Source organism: Pelophylax lessonae (genome assembly GCF_965119305.1).
Source record: "Pelophylax lessonae genome assembly, chromosome: 4".
Lineage (NCBI taxonomy): Eukaryota > Metazoa > Chordata > Amphibia > Anura > Ranidae > Pelophylax > Pelophylax lessonae.
This window is the reverse complement of record NC_138771.1, coordinates 99,033,747-99,060,877: the sequence shown is the minus strand read 5'-3', so window position 1 is coordinate 99,060,877 and position 27,131 is coordinate 99,033,747. Positions and strand designations below refer to the sequence as shown.

The 27,131-nt window shown below is 43.8% G+C and overlaps 1 protein-coding gene across 1 annotated transcript in view; it reads right to left on the bottom strand.

Annotated features, from left to right (window-relative positions):
* TEX9 (testis expressed 9) overlaps nt 1-27,131 on the bottom strand; it is a gene marked incomplete at its 3' end in the record, with an annotated part of 129,874 nt that overhangs the window by 24,245 nt on the left and 78,498 nt on the right. The window contains exons 10-11 of the mRNA XM_082254930.1: nt 19,190-19,324; nt 8,075-8,209 (exon numbers count right to left, since the gene is read on the bottom strand). Coding sequence (XP_082111056.1) covers nt 8,075-8,209; nt 19,190-19,324 — 270 coding nt within the window. The remainder of the gene's footprint in view (nt 1-8,074; nt 8,210-19,189; nt 19,325-27,131) is intronic.

Here is a 27,131-nt window from a genome sequence, read left to right as displayed (position 1 = left end):
GCTGCTCGGTCCAGTAAATCAGACAAAGTCTGATCGCTCTCAGTTCCAATACATTTATCGGTAACCTGGATTCTTCCGGGGACCAAAGTCCCTGGACGGATAATTGACAGAGAATTCCTCCCCATCCGGATAGACTGGCATCCGTGGTCACAATCGTCCAATATATTGGCAGAAATGACTTCCCCTGGCTGAGCATCGGAGATCGAAGCCACCAGACCAGAGACTCCCTGGTCTGTTCGCTCAATCGGATCCGATTGTCCAGGGATTCCGGATTCCGATTCCATTTGAGAAGAATCTCTTCCTGAAGAATTCGGGTATGGGACTGGGCAAATGGGACTGCTTCGAAGGAAGCCACCATCAACCCCAGAACCCTCATGCAAGTCCGAAGAGAAGACCAGCTGTTGGATAGTAACAACTGAATTGCTGATTGAATCTTCCGGAGTTTCCCTACCGGAAGGAATACTCTTGCCCTGAATGTGTCTAGAATTAGACCCAGATATTCGAGCCTCCGGGTGGGAACCAGAAATGACTTTTGCCGGTTCACCAGCCACCCGAATTCCTGTAAAGAGATCATAGTAATTTCTATGTTTTGTAGCAGGGTCTGTGGAGACTCTGCATGAAGCAGAATATCGTCTAGGTAACCTAGAACCGATATGCCTCATTGACGCAGTAGTGCCAACATTGGGGCCAACACCTTCGTGAAGACCCGAGGAGCCGTGGCGAGACCGAAAGGTAACGCCGCAAACTGATAGTGGTTCTCTTCTACGGAAAAACGTAGAAACCGCTGATGTCCCGCGTAAATGGGAATGTGAAGATAGGCGTCCTTGATGTCTATGGACGCTAGGACATCCCCTTGATGCAGGGAGGCCGCTACTGTGCGAATGGACTCCATCCTGAATTTTCTTATGTTGACAAAGGAATTGAGTGCCCTTAAGTCCAGAATTGGACGCACCTTGCCCTCTTTCCTGGGTATTGTAAATAGGTTTGAATAAAACCCTTGAAAGCGTTCTGCCCAAGGAACGTGGACTACCACTCCTTGTTGTAGTAAATCCGTGACTGCTCTCCGCAGATCTTCTAAACGATCCGGGGATAGTCGGATATTGGAAGGGAAGAATCGCGCCGGTGGGAGAGATCGAAACTCGATCTTGTACCCTGACCTTATGACTTCGCAAACCCATTTGTCCGGGATTCTGGAAAGCCATGGATCAGAGAACCGGCGAAGACGTCCCCCCACCCCAGTTATGGGTGGGGGCGCACCTTCAGGCTTTAGTAGTCTTATCTTCAGGTCTGGAAGAGTCGGACTTTTGCTTGCCCGACCAACGTCCCCTGAAACCTCCCGAAGGAGCTTTGGAGGACTTAGTCTTCTCACCCGTGGGACAAAAAAATTTCTTATGAGCGGAGAAAGAAGGCCCCCGTCTTTGACGAGGTCCTTTACCCTTAGCACTTTGCGGTAAAAAAGTGCTCTTTCCTCCCGTGAGATCCTTAATAATCTCATCTAAGTTGGCTCCGAATAAACGTTCTCCTAAAAAAGGGAGATTAGCCAATGCTTTTTTGGAACCTTGGTCAGCTGACCAACCTTTTAGCCACAGTGTACGCCTGAGAACCACTGCTGAAACTGATGCTCGCGCCAATAATGGAGTGGCGTCTAACGCCGCCTCACACACAAACTGTAACCCCTGTATCATCTGTTCCAACAAATCTGATACCGCCTGAGGGACCTCTTCTAAGTCCTGGCGTAACCACTTGGTCCATTCAGTTACAGTCTGCGAAACCAGCCCAATAGCAATTATTGGTCTGAAAGCTGATCCAATCAAGGAAAACATGGCGCGAGACATAGCTTCTATCTTGCGATCCACCGGATCCTTAAAAGACGGAGCGTCTTCCAATGGAATGACCGTGGCTTTATTTAATCTAGAAATTGGTGAATCCACCACCGGTGATTCTGTCCATTTCTTAATGAGGGCTTCCTCAAACGGATAACGCCTGCTAATGCGTTTGGAAATAGCAGAAGTGCGTTTTGGCAGACTCCATTCTTCTTTGATCGGATTGCCAAAACATTTGGGCAATGGAAATACCTTCGCCACTTTGATGCGTTTTTTAGTACCAAAGGGAATTTCAGTCTCAGCTACTTCCGATGGTGTACCCTGTAATCTTAAGGTTTCTTGGACAGATACAATTAGTGCGTTTACCAACGCTTCCTCTCGGGCTATGGCTGATGCCGAAACATCCTCCTCACTGTCTGAAGAGACAGTACCCGAGACACCAATCCCAGATGAGGTACCTGCAACTGCAGGAATAGGCTCAGATTCTGAATCTGAAGTTTCAGATAAAATGGGGGTAGGCGGGGGTCGCTTTCTTGCGCCCTGTCCCTGACAAGCCACTTCCACCCGGGATACAAAAGGTCTCCATAATAGCTGACAATGATTCAATAGTAAGCGGGGTGCTGGAGGATCCTGCAGACACCTCGAGGGGATCAGGTGGAGATACATGTGTGGCAGGGTCCATGTTAATCCAGGACACTTGCCAGAAAAAAACTTTTTTTTTTTTTTTATCTGTATCCCCCTAGCGCAATAGCGCCCCTCAGTGTACCTGCTTCTTGACCCCCACAGAGAGAGAGAGGGACCCCAAAGGCTCACCACCCGATGCAGAGAAGTTTCCTATCAACTGCAGTCAGCGTTTGTCTTGTGCAGACTGGGAAGTACTGTGCTCGTTTTCCCGGGTAGAAGGAAGTGGCTCCGCCCCCTGTGTACGCCTTCCGGCGTTCCCAGCTGCTCCTCGAGGTTAGCTGGGCACTTCAAACATGGCCGCCCCCATGCAGGAGACAGTAGACTCCAAAAAAATGGCGGCCGGCGTGACCTGCGGACGCTCGTGTACCTGGTCTACAGCAAAATGGCGGCGGATTGCCGAAGTAGCGTTTTCCCAGCACAGCAACCTGCATGCCAAGCTAATAGCGGCTTATCGACCTGCGGGAGGTCCACTACAGTCAAGGTAGGCTTATACCTCCTATGTATGCTGTAATACTGCAGTCAGTCACAAACCAAGCCTGCTGGTTTAGAATGTTAGCTCCCAAACCAAGTCCGCTGCCCACCGAGCACATTATCACTGAGGATATGTGAACTTTAACATTACAAGGGGGACTTTTAGTGTCAGAAAAAATCCGACCATGTATGGAGGGGCCCATATCCCAAAACGCCTCATAGAGAGGAAAGGGAAACATTTACTCACCATACCGAACCAACAGGCACTCTCTCTTCACAGTACCCTCTCCACCGAAGTGGGGGGCTGTTGACCAATCCGGACGCCTTGACTCTCTGGTTCCTGGCGTCCAAGCGAGACCTTTAACTCGCAAGGTCAGTCCCTCCAATGGGACTCTGTCGCGGCCGACCCAGCGCGGAGCTATGGTCTGCACGTGCTCGTAGGCTGAACCGGGGTGACCACTGGATCTCAACATCCAGCCCGTCGCCCGGTCCCGCATATTTACTTGAATTTGTCGCGGCCGACCAAGCGTGATGCTATGGTCTGCGCGCGCTCGTAGGCCGGCTGGGGTGACCACTGGATCTCAACATCCAGCCCGTCGCCCAGATCCGGCGTAATTTGCTTGAAGATCTCACAGGAAAAAAACTGGAGAAACTACCTAAAAAATATTTTTTTCTAAAAAAATCTTGCCAGGACCAAAAGATCCCAGCAAGGAACTTAGGTCCTTACTCCTGACTAGACAGAAAAAAACTGATTCCCTGTAGCAGAGAGAGGGAGGATATACCCTCTGGGACTGCCCCTAGGGTGGAGCCAGAAAGTTTTTCTTTCTGCCTAGTCCTACTCCTGCGGAGGCAGCATAACCCTATTGATGAGAATCAAAGAGGACTACGTCTGTCAATGAGCGACAGAGAAATTTTCATGGCAATATCATGTTGACCTGGTCAGGTCAATATCATGTTTACCTCTTGGTGAATGAGCTGTGGGTTCTTTCAGATCAGACAGGGTGCAATCTTCCATCCTGCTTCATGGTCGCTGGCTTTGATGACTTGGCTGGTAAAGACAACTTCCTGAGGGATAGGGGTATTTCGGACTCTGGAATCCCTATCCTTCTCAAGGCAGGATAGTCAACCTCCAGTAAAATGTACCACCATATTTGGATACCAACCCCACCATTTGTGCATGGGGATGCCCCCTAGTAGGCCGATATATATATTTATTAGGCATCGACCGATTATCGTTAAAGCCGATAAATCGAGGGCCAATCTGCACTTTCCCCGATATATCGGAATCGGCCACCACGGTGACCAATATTGCCGATATTTTGGGAAAGTGCCTGTACCGGAGTGATGCCTGCAGCTAGAGGCATCACCCCAATACCGGCATCCATAGCCGACGGTCAGCTGTCTTGTAATGACAACCGATGTGGCTGAGAAGCCGCTTGGTTATCATTACAAGGAGCGGGAGGGGAGGTCCCCCCCTCCCACTGCCTTCCGTGGCTCGCATGGGTCTCCCATCCCACCGGGAGACCTGGGAAACCAGCCTGCATGGCCACCGAAGACTTGATCAAAGCCGCATTCGGCTCCGATCAGTTTTCTCCATGCAAAAACCCGGACGTGATGTCATTACATCACTTCCAGGTACTGGCGCCAGATTCCGATACCGATATGCATTGATCAAAATATCGGTATCGGCAACAAAAAACCAATATCGGTCGACCACTAAACTATATTATATACACACACACACACACACACATCGATCATTGTCCCCTTTTTAGGGAAACTTCTGGTCCTTTTTGAGTAACATATGATGCCAATATAGGCTTTGCCCCTGAGTACATTTTTTAATCCCCCCCCCCCTTTGATTGGCACGGATTCCCTGGGCATAAAAATCCCATTTCCCCTATTTTTTGTGCTTGCCCCTGATTCTATCCAGTGTTTTAGGGCCCCCCAAGCATTTTCTCTTTTCCTGCTTTTATACTATTTTTTATACACTTTTAATTTATTTATTTCAGGTACTTATATGGCACTATCAATTTACTCAGCGCTTTGCATGTAGGTTGCGTCGTTGTGGTAAGTGCACATACAGTGATACAATGTTCATAATACAGTTAACATCTCTGGATCCTCTAGCTCTTTGCTATTTAATGATGTAGTCACTCATTGCTAGCGTTTGGAGTGTAGTACAGATGTGTTGATTTTGACTGTTGGGGTTCCTGTATCATAATGCAGCATGTGCATTTGTCCTTCACCTGGCAGCTGCCTATCTACCTGTGTATTTTTGTGGTGTTCATCTGGGTGGTGCACTTCACTTCAACTCTAAGTCCTCCCTCATTCCATCCCATGGGAGGGGTCATAGCTCTCACTTTGTGGGTGTGTCTGTAGGGTATAAGTACTGTGAATTAAGCCATTTCAAACTAGGCTTTGAAGAAGCAGGACAGTCCTTTGAAGCACGTCAGCCTGAGGGGTCTCATCCAGGATCCCCTACTCCCAGGTTCCTTGATTCGAGCAACCGAGTAGACATCTTTATGATTGTAATTATATATTTCAATAGATCTAGACTAGACCAGTGCGCCCTCTTTTCTTTTTCTATTCTCAAAGCTTTTTTTTTGGTGTGAGTCTGGTAAGTTTTATCCCTGACAGTATGCTGTGGTGTGCATTTTGTTTTTTCTCCAGTCTGATGTCGATATGTCTCTGGCTTTAAATTCCTTCAAGGGACAGATCTTGGCCTTGGTTGTTCTGTTTCAGAGACTCGTTCTTTTGTAAAAGCCTTTGTGCAGGGTTTCACATGAATTGTTCCACTGTGCGCATCCACCTACCTTGTCACTATGGGACCTTAATATGGTTTTGTGTGTTTTGCAGACTTTTCCTTTTAAAACTCTTTGAGAGATTCACTCGTTGCTCCTGACCTGTAAGAATGTCTTGTTGCCATTACTTTGGCTCACAGGGTCTCAGAGTTGGCTGTGCTTTTCTGCAAGGAACATTGCCTGTACGTCACCAGGATAAGGTAGTGTTTAGTCCTATATTTTACCTAAGGTGGTGTCTTCGTTCCACAGGACACGGTGTTGACATTTTTTTGTCCTAATCCTAAGGATCTTAAGGAGAAAATGTGTCACTCTTTGGATGTTATTAGAACTGATCAAGTCGTCAGCTTTATTTCGAAATTCTGATTACCTTTTTGTTCTACTCGAGAGTCCTTGCAAGGATCAGACTGCTTCTCAATCCTCTAACTCTAGGTGAATTAATAAGCTAATTTCTCAAGCCTATGTTACGAAGGGCAAGACTCCTCCTTTCCCTGTCAAGGTCCATTCCACCAGGAGTGCAAGTACTTTCTGGGTGATTCAGCATTAAGCTTCTGTTGTTCAAGTTTGTAAGACTGCCTTTACTAAGTTATGCCAGTTTTGGGCAAAATGTTCTGTAGGAAGCTTTGAAGTGGGGTTCCTGTTGTTTAAGGGTTTTGGGCATGTTTGGCCTTCTTGCTGTGTTGCTCATCCCTCATGCTCATTGCTTTGGGACATTCCAGGTAGTCATGAATATGTGTTCTGTTATGTACGATTAAAAAATTAGGATTGTTGGTTTACCTCTCTCCCTTCATGTCTGTTCCTCAATACTTGCTACAAAAATGAGACTTATCTGAGCTAGAAGGGGGTATGCCTAGATGGAGACTGCTGCCTTTTTTGGCCAGTCCATTTCACCCGAAGGTGCCAGCATAATATTAATGGCTTTGGGAGTTAAGTCCTCGGTTTCCTGTGATGTACTCCAAGAAATCAATTATACCGTTAAATCCAAAATCCTAATTTTACAGCAAAAGAGCAGTCTCTATTAGAGTAGAGTATTTGCGTTTTCTACTGTTATACACTATATTGTCAAAAGTATTGGGACACCTGCCTTTACACACACATGAACTTGAATGGCATCCCAGTCTTAGCCTGTAGGGTTCAATATTAAGTTGGCCCACCCTTTAGCTATAACAGCTTCAACTCTTCTGGGAAGGCTGTCCACAGGATTTAGGAGTGTGTTTATGGGAATGTTTAACCAATCTTCCAGAAGCACATTTGTGAGGTCAGGCACAGATGTTGGATGAGAAGGCTTGGTTCACAGTCTCCACTCTAATTCATCCCAAAGTTGTTCAATCAGGTTGAGGTCAGGGTTCTGTGCAGGCCAATTTCCTCCATGTCTTTTTGGACCTTGCTTTGTGCACTGGTGCGCAGTCATGTTGAAATAGGAAGGGGCCATCCCCAAACCCCACTCCATAATCCCCCCCTCCACCAAATGATTTGGACCAGTGCAAAAGCAAGGTCCATAAAGACATGGATGAGCAAGTTTGGGGTGGAGGAACATGACTGGCCTGCACAGAGTCCTGACCTCAACCCAATAGAACACCTTAGGGATGAATTAGTGTGGAGACTGCATGCCAGGCCTTCTCGTTCAACATCAGTGCCTGGCCTTACAAATGCGCTTCTGGAAGAAACACTCCCATAGACACACTCCGAAACCTTGTGGACAGCCTTCTCAGAAGAGATGAAGCTGTTAAAGCTGCACGGGGTGGACCAACACAATATTGAACCCTATGGACTAAGACTGGGATGCCATTGAAATTCATGTGCGTGTAAAGACAGGGGTCATAATACTTTTGACGATATAGTTTATATAGGTACCCTTCGCCTAACTTCCAGTAACCAGAACAAGAAGTAAAAAAAAAAAAAAAAAGTTCCTAAAAGGAGACGGACAATTGTAACATATTTGTGACAATTGCGATAATAAAAACCTTGCAGAAGTTCTAACTCTTCCATATTTTTTCCAAATCTATAAAAAAGCCAGGATACATATAGCGAGGAATAACTGGTCCTCCCTCCTTCATTCTCTAAGAGGAGACAAACGAGAGAAGTATGGGCAGCTGACTGTAATGCCATACTAGGCATCATACCCAATATGCTAGGAGATCTTCATACATTTTCCTCATGTATTTTCTCGTTAAGGGTAATTTTTTCTCTGTAATTATAGTGGAATTATGTTATATGTGTAGGTTTAGATGCAGACAGTACACAGTGGAACACAGCTTGGTTTACAAACAGAAAAAGGGTATATAACATGCTCACCTTTTGTCTTTTTAAAATGTCTATAAGCTTGAGTTGTTTCTTAAATCCAGCCGTCAAATCTGCTTTTTGTTTTTCCAGCTTTTTGTTTTCCAGTTTTAGTTCATCAATCTTTCTGCGCTCTTGATTAGCGGTATCCTGGGAGAAAAGAGCAGTGCTGCATTAGTGAAATTCCATTTTATACCCGTCTGCCACCTGGAAATGCTGTAGTATACAAACTGGCAGCACAATGTAGATTACACTCCTATGGTTCAGGTTACAGTAGAAGAAAATAAAATGATCACTATAATATTGTAGTACAACTATTACATGTTGGTGGTTTACCCAGGTTAAAAACAGAAATAAAAATAACAATTTTTTCTAAAGAAACAAATGTGGAAAGGACCTGTTTCAGTAAATGTTTATAGACAACCACAATATATACGAGAGGAAAATGGTCATAAAAAAAAAAAAAAAAAAAAAACACAAGGGTTTCATTTCCAAACTCTCTATTCAAGTAGCCCATTACATTACACAGTACATTGTGTTCTGCCATTTAGCTGCAGGCAGAGGTCACAAGTGCTCCATCCAGCCCCGCTGCCAGCAGCCTGTCAAAGAGGCTGACAGCAGCTGTGTCTTGACTGTGCATCTAACAGTAATAAGGATTAGGGCAGTATATGGCCAGAGATGAATGCCCAGGATGCAGACTTCTTGCGTACAGCCATTCATGTCTATAAGCAGTTGTTTGCAGCACCTAACCCATATTTGAGGCAGATTTTTGTTTTTTTTTGTTCAACCATTGAGTGTGTGGATGGGGGAATCCTCCCCAGAGATATTGTATTCTGACAGTGGGGACTTTCCTGCTGTCAGAATACTCTGATCACCACTGCTAGCTATAGCTTGCGGTGCTAATCGAGCGAGTAAAACCTGACTGGGAATTCAATTGGTAGATAGACTTCTGTACAACCTCCCTGCTCAAACATGGATCGAAATTCAGTTGGTCTCTACTGAACTGGCTGAATTTTGATCCATGTATGGCTGACTTTAAGTACAACTAAAGGGAATTTTTTTTAGTCTAGGATAGAGCGGAGAGGGATAAGAATACCTGTCCGTTTATTTTGCCTTCTGTTGCCCCCCATTAGGGAGATTCACCCTCCCTATATGTCCCGTTTACCATTATCAATGAAAGTAAAAAGAAATAGAAAATCCTAAATTTTGGGTTGTCCCTCAGAAAAGTTAAGAGGGGCATTGTCTAGGGGAAGGGAAAACTAATTCTGGTGACCTGGGGGTCCCCAAAGGATTCTCTTAATTTGTAGGGATCTCCTCTCATTTCCTGTTTGGGCTATGTGACTATGTTTGGGGCTATGGATTTCCTGGCCATAGAAATAAAATGTAAGTTGCATGCCCCTAATGTGTGCATAAGGCCTTAAAAATGCATATTGCGGTTTTAATCTGAGGTCCATTTAGAGCACTGAGAGGAGCTTCTTTCATTTCAATAGGAATTTTCTGCAAATCAAAGGTGAGTGAAGACTGGGGAAAAAAATTAAAGAAGAAAAAAACAAAAAAAAAACAAAGAGAAACAAACAAAAAAAAAATGGATTTTTGACTTACTGTAAAATCCTTTTCTCTATTGTTCATTGACTGACGCAGCTCCATATTCTTCTTAACCATTGGGATGTCACAAAGCAGTATTAACATGAGGGGTGGGAAGACAATGCAGAAAGGAACGTAATTCCCAAAGGCTAAACTTAGCCAAACAGGTAACATGGAGCTCAACCAGGAACAACTGGAGCTCACCTAGAAACAACATACACCCTCAAAGGGAATAAATTCTCTTTTAGACAGCAGCCTGCAAAAACCTTGCGGCCAAAAGAAGCATCCAAAGATGCCAACACATATACCTTGTAGAATTTTGTGAATGTGTGTACAGACGACCAAGTTGCCACCTTGCAAACTTGTATCACTGACGCCTGATGACGAAAAGTCAAAGATGCACTCAGCACCCTAGTAGAATGCACCTTTACAGGGAAAGGTGGAACCTGACCCTTAATTGAATAAGCCTGTACCACTGCCCGCCTGATCCATTTGGATATGGTCGCAGCAGATGCAGCCAATTCTTTCGGAGGTCCGTCCGTGAGGACAAAACCGAGTCTGATTTTCCGAAGGACTCAGTAGCCGCCAGGTAAACCCTGTTTTTCCAAATCACATCCAAGGAATGCAAGGAAAATCCTTTAGGATGCTTGGACTTAATGAAGGTAGCACAATGTCTTCATTTAAATGGAAATCCGAGACCACCTTAGGAAGAAAAGACTGATTAGGTCGAAGTACCACCTTGTCTCTGTGGACCACCAGATAAGGTGAGCGGCAGGATAGCAATTTCGACACTCTGCGTGCAGAGGTAATAGCCACTAAAAAGGCTACCTTCTGTGACAGTGTAGGCAGATTAATCTCCCTAATGTGTTCAAAAGGAGGTTTCAGAAGAACTGACAGTACCAGTTTAAGATCACACGGAGGCAACGGGGACCGTATCGGGGGAGCTATGTGGCGAACACCCTGAATAAAAGTGCGAATCAAAGAATACGTGGCTATAGGGCGTTGAAAAAAAACACAGCTACAGCCAACACTTGGCCTTTGATAGTACCCAAGGCCAACCACTGCTCAACCCCTCTTTGGAGGAAAGTCAATATCCGAGCCATTGAAAAAAAGCATGGATGCACCTTAATGGATTCACACCATGCAATGTACAACTTCCATGTATGATGATAAATCTTCCGAGAGGTAGATTTTCTGGCCTTCAAAAGTGTAGGAATCACAGAGTCAGAAAGACCCCTATCCTTCAATACCTGGCTTACAACAGCCACGCTGATAAGGCCAGCGACTAAAAAGCAGGATGGAAGATCGGCCCTTGATACAGCTGATCTTGCCCGAGAGGAAGTCTCAAAGGAGGATCAGCGACCAATCTCTCCAGATCAGCGTGCCAAGACCAACGAGGCCAGTCTGCGGCCACCAGAATTATTGGAGTCCCTTCCACCTCTATTTTGCACAGAAGCCTCAGCAGCAGTTTTAGTGGGGGAAACACATAGATCAGCCGATACTGTCCCCAAGGAGCCACTAGTGTGTTTTTGGCGTCTGCCAGAGGATCCTGAGAATGGGCTACAAACCTCTGTACCTTTCTGTTGAGCCGAGAAGCAAACAGATCCACATCGGGAGTCCCCCATCGGACACACAGCAGATGAAACACTTCTGGGTGAAGGGGCCATTCTCCCTGATCCAACACCTGACGTCTCAGGTAATTCACCTGCCAATTCTCCACTCCGGGGATATGCACGGCGGATAGGGCTGGAAAAAAGTTTTCTGCCCATGTTAGGATCTAGGCCACCTCTCGAGCCGCCAGGACACTCTTGGTGCCCCCTTGATGATTGACATAAGTCACGGCAGTGGCATTGCCTGATTGAATCCGAACCGGACACCCTCGAAGGTGATTTGTCCAGTGAATCAAGCAAAGCTTTATTGGTCTGTGTTCCATAATATTGATAGGTAGTCTGGACTCCTTTAGAGTCCAGGTCCCCTGGACATACATCTTTCTAAGTACCCCCCCCCCCCCCCAACTGGACAGGCTGGCATCTGCGGTAACCACAGTCAAATACAGGGGAAGGAATGACTTGCCCTCACATAGAGCCAGGGAGCGGAGCCACCACAGCAGAACACTTTTCGTGTTTTTGGCTTAGCAGGATCAGATAGTCCAAAGATTTTGGAACCCTGTTCTACTTAACAAGAAATTCTCTTTGCAGAGGTCTAATGTGGAACTGTGCGAACAGAACCGCCTCGAAGGTAGACACCATCAGGCCCAGCCCTCGCATGCAAGTCCATAAAAAGGACAGTTAGCTGGATAACAGCAGGCGAATCGCCCTCTGCAATTTTTTTCAGTTTTTCCAGAGGAAGAAACACCCTAGCTGAAGCGGAGTTCAGAGTCAGTCTCAGATAATCCAGGTTGGAGCATGGGACTAGAGCAGATTTCTGGAAATTGATGTTCCAACTGAACTCTTGCAGAGTCTGTACAGCGATGGTTAGGTCGGCCTGCAGGGCTGAATGGGAGTCTGCTTCTAAGAGGAGATCATCCAGGTACCCCAGTACTGCAATCCCCCGCTGTCGTAGTAATGTCAATACAGCAGCCAACACTTTGGTGAAGACCCTGGGAGTGGAGGCGAGACCAAAGGGTAATTCCACAAATTGATAATGCTCCTCGCCCACAGCGAAGCAAAGGAAATGCTGGAGTCCAGCTTAAATAGGGATGTGAAGGTAGGCATCCGTGATATCGATAGTGGCCAAAAGGTCTCCTTGGTGTAGGGACGCCACTACCGTGCGAATGGACTCCATACAAAACTGTACCCGCACAAAACGGTCTGCAGGGGGAGCCTCGGATGGTCAATGGGGGATGGTCCCTAAGGACCCCACAAGGGGGGAGGGCGATGGGGGATGGGGAGTAACCCGAGGGTCCGACCATCCCAGGGAGGGGCCCACGTCCACCCCGAGACCACAAGCAATATGTGGTGGGCACCAATCTGAACAGAGCACCTATCCACCCGGGGTGGGGGTGCTGACGGCCAAGGGATATGCTGCGACTCAAGCCAAACCAGGTCATGTGCATCCTGGTGAGGTGTTTCACTCACGGGCCAGCCAGTGGGGCTATGTCGTGGCGAGGCCTAGCGCGGAGCTGCGACCTGCACACGCTCGCTGACCAGACTGGGAGACAATGGGGATCTAGAATATCCAATCCGATGCCCAGTCTGGCTGTTGATTGTAGTTCTCACAGGAACATAACTAGCTAAAAAAATAAATATTTAGACAAAAGGTTCTCTTTTTACATAAAAAAGATGTTGGGACCGAAAACCCAGCAGGGAACTAGGTCCTTACTCCTGACTAGGCAGAAAAAAACTGAATGCCTATAGCAGAGTAAGTGGGTGTATACCCCCAGGGAATGCCCTATAGGCGTGGTAAAGATTTTTCCTGCCTAGTGTCCTACTCCTGTAAGGGCCAGCATAACCCAATGGTTAAAAAGAATATTGGGCTGCGTCTGTCAATGAACGATAGAAAAATCAGCATTTTAAGTCAGACCAGGTGCCCAGTTTTCCCTTGCCCGTGGGTTGAATGCATATTCTAGTTAACATTTGCTTCTGATACAAGTATTCATTTCCAGTTCTCACAACTCTCTGCAACACATTGGGCCTACACAAAACACACTTAATAGCTGATCACTAAGAAGTCTTATCTGTTAGGAAGTGGCTCGGTCTATTTTTGAGCAGTATGTGTGACCTGGTAGTGTATGTACATAACCCAAACAGCTGCTTTTAACTTGAACAAGAATTTCCTAGCAAACCAAAACGAGGAATGGCACCTGGTTTTAAGGCATAAAAGGCTTGCAACTACTGCAGGAGCACATCCAGTACCCATGGTAAAATCCTGGCACAGCTCCGGACTATATGATCAGCACTTTCCTTACATTAATAAGCAGTTCCGATGAACTTTAGCATTTTATTTTCATCTTAACAGTGTTATGGGAAGTTAATGCCTTGTTAAAAACAAACATTTTTTTTTAGGGTTTTTAACTTTATTTTCACCTGGCGATCCAAGCAGTAACACACTTCCTGTTTTAGGGTGTCTCCACTCTGGATGGAGGAGCAATGGACACACCTCCATGCAACAGCTTTTTCAGTCTGGGGTAGTATTAGATGAAATAGCATGAACCTGACTAACAAAAAAATAGCCAAGCTCCAGATAACACTTTTTAAGCAGTTACAGCAACAGTTTTTTTTTTTTCCTTTTGGGATAAAAGTTTTTACATGGGCAGCACAGTAACTAAGTAGTTGGTACTTCCACCTAGCAGCACTAGGATTTTCAGTTCAAATCCCAATTTGCATGTTCTCCCTGTGCCTGCGTGGGTTTCCTCTGGTACTCTGGTTTCCTACCAGACTCCAAAGACATGCTGGTAGGTTAATTCGATCCTGTCTAAATTGGCCCTGGTATGTGTATGTATGAATATGAGTTAGGGACCTTAAGCTCCTTGAGGGCAGGGACGGATGTGAATGTAATATATATACATATATATATATATATATATATATATATAGCGCTGTGTAAATTGGCAGTGCTGTGTAAAGTACCCGTAATCGATAATAATAATAATACATAAATGAATAAAAGCTGACCATTGTAAGCACCCCCGTTAGCCTTAAATGGCTTGTATCAATACCACAAGTTGCCATCAGACCTTTGTGTTGTACCTTGAAGCTCCAAAATGCTCAAGAATCCAAATGCCATGCTTTTAAATTGTTCCTGTTTGCATTTCAGTGTTAAAGCACCTGTAGCTTAACGCCTGAAGCTCCGAAAGAAATATGGGCTACTTTTGAAACAGAATGGGGCAATTTTGGCCCCATTGACTTCAACGGAAGCAGTGAAAAAACATACAAATACGCATGAGTGCACTGGAATTTCACATCAGTCCTTCAATTATGCTAACTTGTATGAGGATACATCTAATGTTCAATCAGAAATTTAACGTTCATAAAATTCATACAGTCAGACTAATATAAGGCATCTATAAAACTGGATTCTTCACAATACCCATTACTGCCCTTTTAATTTTTATTTTAAAAAATCCTATACTTTTTATCCTCTATCATTTTCTTCCCCTTTAAACCAAATTTAGAAGCCTCAGACTCTACTGTATGTTATGCTGACAAATTAGACAAAGACAACTAGGAGAAACTAGGAAAAAATGCAATCTGTGCACAGATTAAAGCCAGGCATCTGCTTTATTGCTGTATCAGCTGGATATCTTTTGTCTTATTTGTATACGCCATACACACAATACACATCTGGAGCAATTGTAAAAAAAAAAAAAAACATTTTTATACCTCAGCTAATACACGGGAGGGTCACAAGTCAAGGATAAGAACTAGAAACAATGTTCACAAAAAAATTAAAAAAGACACTGGACTGACTTACAAAAAAAAAAAAGTATTCTTATAAAAGAAATGACATGGTATAATGGTAACATTTTATAGCTACAACAAAGTAAATCCTAATTGGGCTACATGCAGCAATTTAAAGCCCAAATCCAGAAAAGGTAAAAAAGCTCCTTGCTTGTTCCTGTCTAGAGGACAAGAGAAGCATTATTACTTACCTTATCCTCTTTCTACTGCATACAGTGCTCCACCATGCTCCGACATTGTGTTCCTCAGCATCCTCATGTCCAGTGCAGGGCTATGGGCAGGGCCGCTGATAATACAGTATAGCCAGCCCTCCGGTACTGGGCCGGGGCCCCATCAGTTCAAAAGGGTGGACCGGGCCCTAGTTGAGCAGTAGGGCTGTCTAAATTGTCTTATTGCTGACACCTGAGGATCCAGTGCAGCTGAGGCTGCAGAGAAAGACTAAAATCTCTGTCCTCAGTCCTTTTTTCTGTTTCAAATGTGAGACATCAGAGGTCTGATATTTCATCAAAGTCCCCCCCAACTCCCCAACAGGGTATTTAAAAAAATGTAAAAAAAAAATACAATTCTAAAAATCATTTTTTAAATAAAAAAAAAAAAAATAAGGACTTGTTTAATTGCTTTAGAATGCCTCTTCACTGCTTACTTTAACCCCACACTAGCACACCACAACTGCATGCTTTGCACATGGTCGCGGGCACTTGCAGAGCCAAGCTATTCAATTGAATGGGTATTTATCAATGAGGGTATCTTTTCTCCCATGGCTGTGAAGCTATGGCATTTTAGCAAAAATATAATTTGATATTTTGAGGTGAGGGGGCCCTGTCAGGTAGGCTGTATGGGGCCCCGTGATTTCTAAAAGCAACCCTGGCTAGGGGCACTGCTTTGGTCTTGATGACATCTGGGGACTTTAGACTGCCGGAGTGCAGGGAAGAAGAGGCTCCCGGTACCAGTTTAGCAGTATAGAGAAGGCTGTGGGAGCAGGGAATCAGATCAGTAAAAGTGCGTTTCCAAACCCAGACAGAATTGAGCAGTTGACCCATGCAGGGGAGCATTTTTACTTTTCCAGGAGTTCAGCACGAAGAAGTCAATCCACTCAAAAGTGTTATTTTATATACACTGCTCAAAAAAAGTTAAGGAACACTTTTCAATCAGAGTTTAGCATCAAATCAATTAAACTCCTGGGCTGTTGATCTTGTCAGTTAAGTAGCAGAGGGAGTTGTTAATTAGATTCAGCTGCTTTGGTGTTAATGCAATAAACAACAGGGGCACTAGAAGGGCAACAATGAGACAACCCCCAAAATAGGAATGGTTTTACAGATGGAGGCCATGGACATTTTTTTCCCTACTCATCTTATTTGACTGTTTTTCACTGGTTTTGCATTTGGCTAGGGTCCTGTCCCTACTGGTAGCGTGAGACGATGACAGGATGAGTACTCCCAGTGCCCTACAAAATGACCTCCAACAGGCCACTGGTGTGAATGTCTGACCAAACAATCAGAAACAGACTTCATGAGGGCGGCCTGAGGGCCCAACAACCTCTAGTGGGCCCTTTGCTCACTGCCCGGCACCATGGAGCTTGATTGGCTTAGCCATTGAACACCAGAATTGGCAGGTCCGCCACTGACATCCTGTGCTTTTTTTACAGATAAGAGCAGGTTCCCTCTGAGCACATGTGACAGAAATAAAGGGGTCTGGAGAAGCCATGGAGAATGTTATGCTGCCTGTAACATCGTTCAGCTGCCTGTAACATCGTTCAGCATGACCGGTTCGGTGACGGGTCAGTGATGGCCTGGGGAGGCATATCCATGGAGGGATGCACAGACCTCTACAGCCTAGACAATGGCACCCTGACTACAATTAGGAATCAGGATGAAATCCTTGGACCCATTGTTAGACCCTACGCTGGTGTAGTGGGACCTGGTGCACAACAATGCCCGCCCTCATGTGGCGAGAGTATGCAGCCAGTTCCTGGAGGATGAAGGAATTGATACCATTGAAAGGCCCCCACGCTCGCCTGACCTAAATCCAATAGAACACCTCTGGCACATTAGGTTTCAGTCCATCCAATGCCGCTAGGTTGCACCTCAGTCTGTTCAGGAGCTCAGTAATGCCCTGGTCCAGATCTGGGAGGAAATACCCCAGAACACCATCCGTCTCACTAGGAGCATGCCCCGACGTGGTCAGGCATGCATACAAGCACATGGTGCCAATAAAACTACTGAGTACCATTCTGAGTTGCTGCAATAAAATTTAAGCAAAATGGACTAGCCTGCTGCATAATTTTTACTTTGATTTTAGGGGTATCTTTGAATTCAACCCTCTGTAGGTTGATAATTTTAATTTCCATCAAATGATGTGAAATCCTTTCGTTCCTAATACATTACCCAGTTCAATTCAGTATAGATATCCAGCATGATAGTTTTCCCCATTGAGATCTGAGATGTTTTCAAAATGTTCCTTTACTTTTTTTGAGCAGTGTATAAGTGGTAAGAGTAATTTCCAGTTTTCTTATGTCTTGGAAATGCTAACTAGAAGATCTCCTGACTTTTCTACCTAGAAGTACATAAGAAATCCAACAAAGAGAACCCCTCAAAGGTAAAGAAAAAGTGCATACCCAGGAACTCAAAACACAGAAATTGGCACGTGGTTTAAAGATTAAGTTAACCTTTGCTGGGAAAAAAAAAAAAAAACAATGCATATATTTTTGCGGGGAAAAAATTGTGCATTTTTTTTTCCACAGGAGCCTTCAGAGCATTGCAACCACAATCAGTGGATCATAGGTGCAATGTCAGGCTCCTGCAGCTAAGCCCTACATCTTTCTGCCCGTACCTCTGAAGGACTTTCAGTTTGAAACCTGCTGGGCTTGTGTATAAACTACAAGCACACTCATCAGCAGCCCCCTCATAGTTTATGGAAAACTACAAGCCATCTCCTGTGGTGGCAAAAGAGACTTGCAGTTTTTGCATTCACAGAGCAGAGCCCCGCACAGTCATGCAGATTTTGAAATGTGACAGCAGGGAGGGGATTCCGATGGTGGGAGCCATGTTTATAGAAGCATGTTACATGTTACACCCTAAATATGGGTGTAACATGTAACATGCTCCTAAAGGTGAACCTATCCTTTAATTCTACAGCCTTTACAAAAAATAAATGATTAGTCTTGACTGATCCTTTAAGGATGCATTAACACCTCCCTGGTTTTTTTTTTTTTTTTTTTTTTTTTTTTTTTTTTTTTTTTTTTTTTTTTTTAGGTACATGTGTTCTCTATTAAGTCCTACCCTTCTGATGGAAAAGGACTGCTGAAGTGAACAAAGTTGTTTTTAGTTTCTTTCTTAAATGCATTAGGTTTTGGTTTATTTTAACTTCAAGTTACATTTGACAGTCAATGCAAGGTGGTGCTTCCAGCTAGAACAGGGGTCTCCAAGCGTTCTAAACAAAGAAGCAGTTTACTGTCCTTGAGACTTTAAGGGGTCGGACTGTGGCCAGTGTGAGTAGAAAATGCCCTGGCACTTATGGGAGTAAACAATGCCCCATCAATGGTATTCGTGGGAGAAATATTGCCCTATTGTTGGAATCAGGGGAAGGAATAGTGTCCCATTTTTGGTGTCAGTGGGAGAAATAGTGCCCCATTGTTGCTATCAGGGGGAAGAAATAGTGCCCCTTCGCTGGTGTCAGTGGAAAGAATGTTGCTCTGCTAATGGTGTCAGTGGGAGGAATAGTGCCTCATCATTGATGTCAGTGGGAAGAATAGTGCCCCACTGTTTGGGTCAGTGGTAGGGATAGTGTCCTATTGTTGGTATTAGTAACAGAAATAATTCCCCATTGTTGGAGTCAGAGGAATACTGCTCCAAGGGCTGGATAAAGACAAGCAAAGGGCCACATCTGGTCCCTGGGCTGCAGTATAGAGACCTCTGAGCTAGAGCAATCAAAACAGTAAGGTTATGTTAAAAAATGAAATGGAAAAAGCCAGTAAAACTACCTATGCTATTTGTTGAGCTACATGGACAATAAATGTCACACGATAGATAATATTATGAGAATAAAGAGGTGACAAATGTGCCAGCAGTAACACTTTGTGACATGATCCACCAATGATGTGGTAGTTCTGCTTTAAAAGACAAACAAATTAAGAAGAGGAAATGAGTACCTTATTACTCTGCTTTAACTTATTGAGTTCCATCTTATATTTATCAGCTTCTTCAAGGGCTCTGTTCAAGCGAACCTCAACGGCACTCTGGTTACTAGCAGACTGCTTCTGTGCTCTCTTAAAGTTTTCCAATTCCTATATTAAAAAGTGAAATGTTCATAAAAGAAAGGAAAAAAGTATTTCAATTGTTATGGCAGTAACAGACCATTAATATCACTAATGACTGATAATATGCCAGCATACCAGTTACAGATCATTCATATATTACACACTGTGGTGACTTGCCTTCATCAGGATTGGTTTTTTTATTTTATTTTTTTAATAGCGGTACTTACTGTCACAGTGACAAGTGGTTTCAACAGAGCGGAAATGAGGAAAAATTTGCAACAGGAACACATACAGAAAAAAACAAAAAACAAAAACGTTCCCATACGCTACTTAAAAAAGAAATAAATGGACTTCAATTACATATTTCACAGAGCTTATGGATATTCTAAAGCAAGAACGCAGCAAAAGTGATTTGCTTTTACACACTATCTCTGTTTGAGACTCCAGGTGGTCCAATTGAACACAACACAGTAAGCAGCATGACTCATTCAGTCGCATATAAAACTTGAGCTTGAACAATTGATCTCTGTAAACAACAGATTAAAAAAAATATCAGCTAAGACTAGATAAATAAGCACAAAACCATTGCCTTAAGCAGATCATTGTCAGAAAACATGGTATGTTTCTCCTTCTGCTGCCCTATAACTAAGCTTTAGGGCTCATTCACACTAGTGAACGGTGTGGTGGGCTGCATTTTTCCAGACCGTACATCACACCATCTGCCACGGCTTGAAGTCAGGTTCAGAGGTCAGTAGCTATAGCAGTACAGATACACCCAACAACCAGCTGGATAAGTAAAGAAAAAGGTCATGGCAGATGACATGGGCTCACCTGAGGTGCAGAGTATAAGTACTAGCTGGTATTCACCAGAGCTCATGATGGTAGAGATGGGTTTTGCTGCATGTTAGTACCAGGTCACGGTCCCCAGGATCACCCCACCAGGTGAGAAAGCAAGGGCCCAATAGCACATATAGCAGGTAGAATTAAGCAGAAGCGTAGTCAATAAACAAGTCATAGGTTGGTAATGAGTGGTTGCAGGTTGGGATCAAGCAGAATTGTATTAGAGGGACAAGCCAAAGGTTGAAACGAGTGGCAGCGAAGATATGGAGGGCAGCAGGAGCGAAATGAGCGAGAGCACGACAATCTGGCAAACAGGAAGTGCAAAGATATGGCTTAAGTTCATGGGAGGAGCAAAGAGTTTAAGGTTCATGTAAAACAGAGTTCAAGGCAAGATCATTGAAGGAATTGTCCAGGGAGCTGTCCAACGTCCCAAGTGGCTCAGCAAGAAGAGATTGCCAGACACAGTAGAGTTTGCAGTTTCAGACCCTGGTCCTGTTACCAGCATTGTGCTATGTAATGGGGTATATGGAACGCAACAATTTTCCATGTGCTCTAGCAGGTCACTGCATGTAGTGTGAACCTACCTTTGGGAACCTTACAGAAGATGTTTCATAGTTAGTTACTTGTCATGAAGAAACTGCTGTTTTAGTGGTGGATCTCATACCCAAAAACAAGGTCTTGACAGAATAGTCTCTGCTGATTGGCAAGGCTTATTCTACACAGCTATTCCAGCACACTGCTTCTCCTTTTTTGCAGAAGACATAGGATCTACTGCCACAGGATGCTTCTGACATCCGTCTCTACATGACAGGTAAGTATGTAACAATATCTGTGGGTACATAAAACTCTAAACCAGGGGCAAACTCAATAAGATTTATATTCAGACAACAGGTCTGTTTTAATGGTCAGGTCCCCACTAACCTGCAAGGAATATATTTGCTTAGAACACTTCTGTGGTTTTAAACTACAGATTAAAGTGTAAAGGTTTGTTTGTTTTTTGTTTTTTAAATAACAAACATGTTATACTTACCTGCTCTGTGCAAGGGTTTTGCACAGAGCAGCCCCGATCCTCTTCTTCTGGGGTGCCCCCACGGAGAGCCACTTTCCATGGGGCACCCATGCAGGCACGCTCCCCAGTTAGAATGCATTAAGGTGAAAAACCTTTGAGACTTTACAACTCCTTTAACCTTAACCATTTCCCCATTTTCCATTTGACGTACTCGTAAGTCCTTGGGTTTCAGTAGTAATCATTCTTTGCAGCCGGTGTTTCTCTTTTTTGCATAACTTGATCACTTCTGCAGGCGGTCCCACCCCCCTTCCGCCACCGCCTTTCTTGGGGTCCCATCGCAGAGGCCGGGAGCAATGCTACCGGCGGCAATGGCTGCCCTGTACAGAGAGAGAGGAACTGACGTTGTTCCCCTCTTTCTGTAACCCTGGAAAGCGGGAGGGACAAGTATTCGTCACTTCCAGTTCCGCCCCTTTGTTTACCTGGCCACCAGCAGCCAGAGAAGCAGACAACTGGACTGATCTCGTTCTAAACAGCTGCCTGGGGGGGCCAGAGGAGAGATTTGGGGTCTAATATACCCCAAATCTCTCCATAAAGGGGACCTGTCACGGCCCATGCTGTCACAAGGGATGTTGTTCATCACTTGTGATAGCAATAAAGTTAGTACAAAAAAAATTTTGTATAAAAAAAAAAAAAAAAGAAGATTTAAAGCACCCACGTCCTCCCACTGTGTTTACATGCAAATGCGAATGTATAAGTTACTCCCGCATGCATATTGTAAACGGTGATCGCACCACATGTGAGGTATTGTTGCGAATGTCAGTGCGAGAGCAATAATTCTAGCCTCCTGTGCAACTCTAAACTGATAATCTGTAAAGGCGTCTAAAGCATCGTCTATGGAGAATTTGCCCATTCCACGGGCAGACGCATTTTTAAAGAATGACATGTTAGGTATCTATTTACTCAATGTAACATCTTTCACATTATACAAAAAAAATTGGGCTACCTTTACTATTTTGTTTTTTTTAAACAAAAAAGTGCGTTTGAAAAACGGCTGCACAAATACCGTGTGACAAAAATTGCAACACACCATTTTTTTCTATAGGATCTCTGTTTAAAAAAAAAATGAATATATATATACATGTATACACACACACACACACACACACACACACACACACACACAATGTTTGGGGGTTCCAAATAATTTTTAGGCAAAAAGTAGATTTTTACATGTAGGAGCGAAGTGTCACAATAGGCTTGTGAAGGAGGTGTTTCAAATGGTTATAAACCCTCACATATATCAGTGAAGTGAACATCCTCAGATGATGCACAGAGATTAAACCAATCCTCCTACATCGGTTTTACTTGTTTATCTACATTTCTCTCTTTCCTACACCCTTCAAAAGGGCAGACAAGTGTTAACATCTTTCTTCATTTGTCAGGAGCACAGAGGAGGGGGTGGAGAGGCTGCAGTTACAAGGTGTGAGAGCTGATTGGAGGAAAGGCACACACCCCCTACATACAGCAGAAGAACTGGGTTCTAAATAGACAAGCTCCACTCTGAGCTCCCCAGCCTGTACTTTATATTTTAGTGACAGCAAACTAAACATACTGAAAAGAAACAGAAACATACATTAAATAAGTTTACAATATTTGTAAGAGGTCTGCACAGGACAATGTTTCAGGTATTGCTAAAATCTCTATATAGATGATTGCAGCACAAAGAGCCCTGATAAAGTAATAATATATCATTATAAGACAGTAGCCTCACACCATTATTTAGGCATCAAGAATCTTATCAGGTGGTAACTTGTGATCATGGTACCTTTCTGGGGTAACCTTTTTTATATTCCATAGTTGCATAGTAGGTAAGGTTGAACAAAGACAATAGTCCCATCCAGTTAAACCTGTGTAGTTGTACGCATTAGTGTTGATAATTATTTCCCATATCCTTGTATGTTGTGTTCTTTAAGATGCACGTCCAATAGTCTTTAAAGTATCAATCCTCCTGCAAAAGTGTCCCACTTACAAAATGGGAGGGGGATCTGGGGGATTCATTTACGGATGAGCAGTGGAAAGCAGCCTTCCGCTCGGTTAGACAAGCCTCATCTTGCACTAATCACTGGGAATTGTCCCAGAAGATTAACCTGCGATGGTACCTCACCCCATACCGCCTCTCTAAGTTCGTGCCAAACTATTCACCCCTGTGCTGGAGAGGGTGTGGCGAAGTAGCCCACCTTGTTCATGTGTTCTGGTCTTGCAGACACCTAACCAGTTTCTGGAACAAGTTATTCTCTATAATTTCAGACATTACTGGGGTGATAACCCGCCCATCTCCAGCACTAGCGATATTGAATGTAGGGTTGAGAGATCCCTGTAGAAAGTAGCTCCATAGTTACTCATATACTACTGGCCGCCCGCAGCCTGGTGACTAGACAATGGAAATCAGATATTGTACCCAACTCCTCAGAGGTTATTGCCATGGTCAAAACTAATTCTATTTATGAGGGCATTCTCGCACGCAAAGCTGGTCATAGCGCCAGATTTGACCGTGAATGGTCCTTGTGGTCCTCTTGGATCTCAACTAAGGGTTGATAATTTTACTTTGCTGAAAATTTGATTTTGGATTACTCTGCTGACCGGTTGTTCTTGTTATTTTTTTGTTACGTTTACTTGTTATCCCCTAATTTCACCACTCCCCTATTTATTGCTGGATATGGCTATTGAACACGATGTTAAGATGATCTGCAGACAATCCATACACAAGTTTCCCCCCCCCCTCTCCCCTGTCCTCCTACCCTGTGGTCTCCCATATCCCCCTCTCTCCCTCTCCCCTCCTTCCCCCCCTCCCCCCCTCCCTCTCTCTTCTTCCCCTCCTTAATACGCTTCCTCCCATCCCTCCCCCCTCTAACCCCTTCCCGCCGCCTCCCCCCCTTCCTCCCTCCCCCTCCTTTTTCTTCTTCATCTACTCCTCCTCCTCTTATCCCCTCCTTCCTTCCCTTCCTAGCTCCCTCCTTTCAGCTACGCTTCCTCTTCAAGTCACTTATCCCTCCCTTCCTTCCCTCTTCCTACCCTTCCTCCTCTCCTTCCCCTTCCTCTCTCAACCTTCCTTCCTCAGGCCAATTCCTCTTCCAATTCTCTCTATCCCCCCTATTACCCCCTCCTCTCCTCCTCCACACCCTTATCTCCCCCTCCCCTCCTCTATTCTCTTCCCCCCTTCCTAAGTATCTCCTGCTCTCCCTCCCCATTCTCCCTTACTTGCCATTTCTCTCATTTCCTACTTCTTCCCCCCATCCCTCCCCTCCCCCTTCTCTCCCTCTTGTAGACCACAACCAAATCTTTATATGCACCCATGTCGGCAGACGTATACTGTAATATGTGACATAATACATCCTGAAAGGTCTGCCCAAGACTATTATCGGTATAATTGTATGACAATTTTACATGCTGTACATATCCGTGTTGCAATATGTATCTTCTTTTCTTTGTTATGCTATGTCATAAACTGTACTGTTCCTTTTAAACCTAATAAAAACACTTTAATGGAAAAAAATATATATCAATACTCCTCGCTGACAACACCAATTGTGGAAGAGAGTTCCACATCCTTATCACCCTGACAGTGAAAAAAAACCCTGCGCAGCTTAGGGTTAAACCGCTTCTCCTCCAATCTCATCATGTGGCCCCATGTCCTCTTACACTCCCTGAGACTGAATAGTTTTTCCTACGCTGGGATCACCATTGAGGTGTTTGTAAATAGCTATCATGTCCCCTCTCTCAAGTGTCTCTTCTCCAGCAAGAATACATTTTGTGCTTCTAGTCATTCCTCATAATTGAGGTCCTCCAATCCCCTTATTAATTTAGTTGCCATTCTTTGGACTCTCTCCAGCTACAGCACATCCCTTCTGAGGAGCGGTGACCAGAACTGGATGGAATACTCCAGATTATGCCTACCAGAGTGTTATAAAGTGGCAGGATTATAGTTTGATCTCTGGAATATATACCCTTTTTTATGCATGCTAATTATCTGCCGCCTTTGGTAGCTGCAGCCTGGCATTGCATGCTATTGCTCAGTCTGTCTTCTACTAGGACCCCAGATCTTTCTCCATCCTTGATTCCCCCAGAGGTTCTCCCCTAGTGAGTAATTTGCATTTATGTTTTTAGCCCCCAAATGCATTACCCTACGTTTCTCCACATTAAACCTCATTTGCCATGTAGTTGTAATATTTTGTTCAGGTCTTTCTGTAAATTTTCTATATCCTGATGTGAAGTTATTGTTCTGCTTATTTTTGTGTTGTGCACAAAAACTGAGATTGAGCTATGTATCCCATCCTCTATATAATTTATGAATAAATTAAACAGAATTGGTCCCAAAACAGAGCCTTGTGGTACCCCACTTACCACTCCAGTATGAGTGCACATTATTTATCACTACCCTTTGGACGTGCCCCTGTAACCAGTTTTCTATCCAAGAACAAACATTATGGGTCCATGCCTGCAGACCTCAGATTGTAGATTAAGCGTTTATGGGGAACTGTATCAAATGCTTTTGCAAAATCCAGATACACCACATGCACAGGCCTCCCCCTATGCACATGCCAGCTCACTTCCTCATAGAATGTTCAAATTTCCAATGCTAAAACTCAAATCAATTAAAATAGAAACAAAATCAATTAAAATAGAAATTAATAGTTGTGGAGGCAACCTGCCAGTCATTGTCTGCAGTGTCCACATCTGTCTGTAAAGGTATATAACTACAACTTTTTTAGGATTTTAGGCAGACCTTAAAATTATGCTAGTTTAACTACTATATACAGTACAGTGATTTTTTATTTTATTTAAATAATGTTATAGGAGAGCCCCCCCATACATTTGCTTGTCCTTATCAAAATTCTTAGCAATGCTTTACCCATATCTTACATATTAGAAAAAAAATGGGTAAGGCTAGGATACATCACTGCATCTCTAAACTTGTTTTGAAATGAAAGTTTCCAATAATGAAATCTAACATCCAGCATGGTTTACAAAATTTCCAGTAGAGCCAACACAGCCGTTGGCTAGCATTCTCTGTAATAAAAATGTATTAATCAAATGAAGTAATCAAATAATGTTTGCTTTCAAAAGTACAAAAAATACATTTTAATTGCTTCTTTGGAGCAAATTACTTACTTCAATAAAGTTGCATATTAAATTCAAAATGCGTGTTTTTTTATGTGAAAAATATACACGCCAACCTTCCACCAAAACTCCCATCACGAATTTGTATTCTCATCACATGCCTCTTAAGTACTGCAAGAACATCATGGGTATCATTACATCATACCTTATTAGCAAGTCCTACCGACTCTCTTCCAAGGTCCTACTTCAGCTAATATTTCAAAAGCAAGAAAATAGAAAATGACCTCATATTCCTCCTCACTCCCATTCCTGAGGGAATAAGTTGCTTTTAACCTTCATCTGTATTGTAATATTTAGCTGCTATGACAGCACAAGGAGCTAGCGGTGCCGCACATGAAATATGGAATTATACCAATTAACCCTTCTTTAAAGAGATTAAGATACAAGGTGACTAGATAATTAAGAAATCTTTAGCAGTAATAAAAGAAAACTGGGGTATAAGAGATATGTGTGTCCCTCGCATGGCCATGATGTGTCCACACACTGGCTGCCACTGTAGCACAACTTAAAAATAAATTAATGTATAATCAACATATGGGTTTCTGTAACCGTACACTGCATGCAGATCAAACAAATAAAGGTCAGTACACAGCAACCACACAGCTTACATGCCACACTATACACATAAAAAACACTGCCTAAACACTTAAAAAAGTTTAACCCCTTCAATAGCAACACTTGCACCCCCCTTCCAGCCCAGGCAAATTTTCAGCTTTCAGCACTGTCATACTTTTATTGACAATTACTCAGTCATGCAACACTGTACCCAAATTAAATTTTTATCATTATCTTGAGACCAATTGAGCT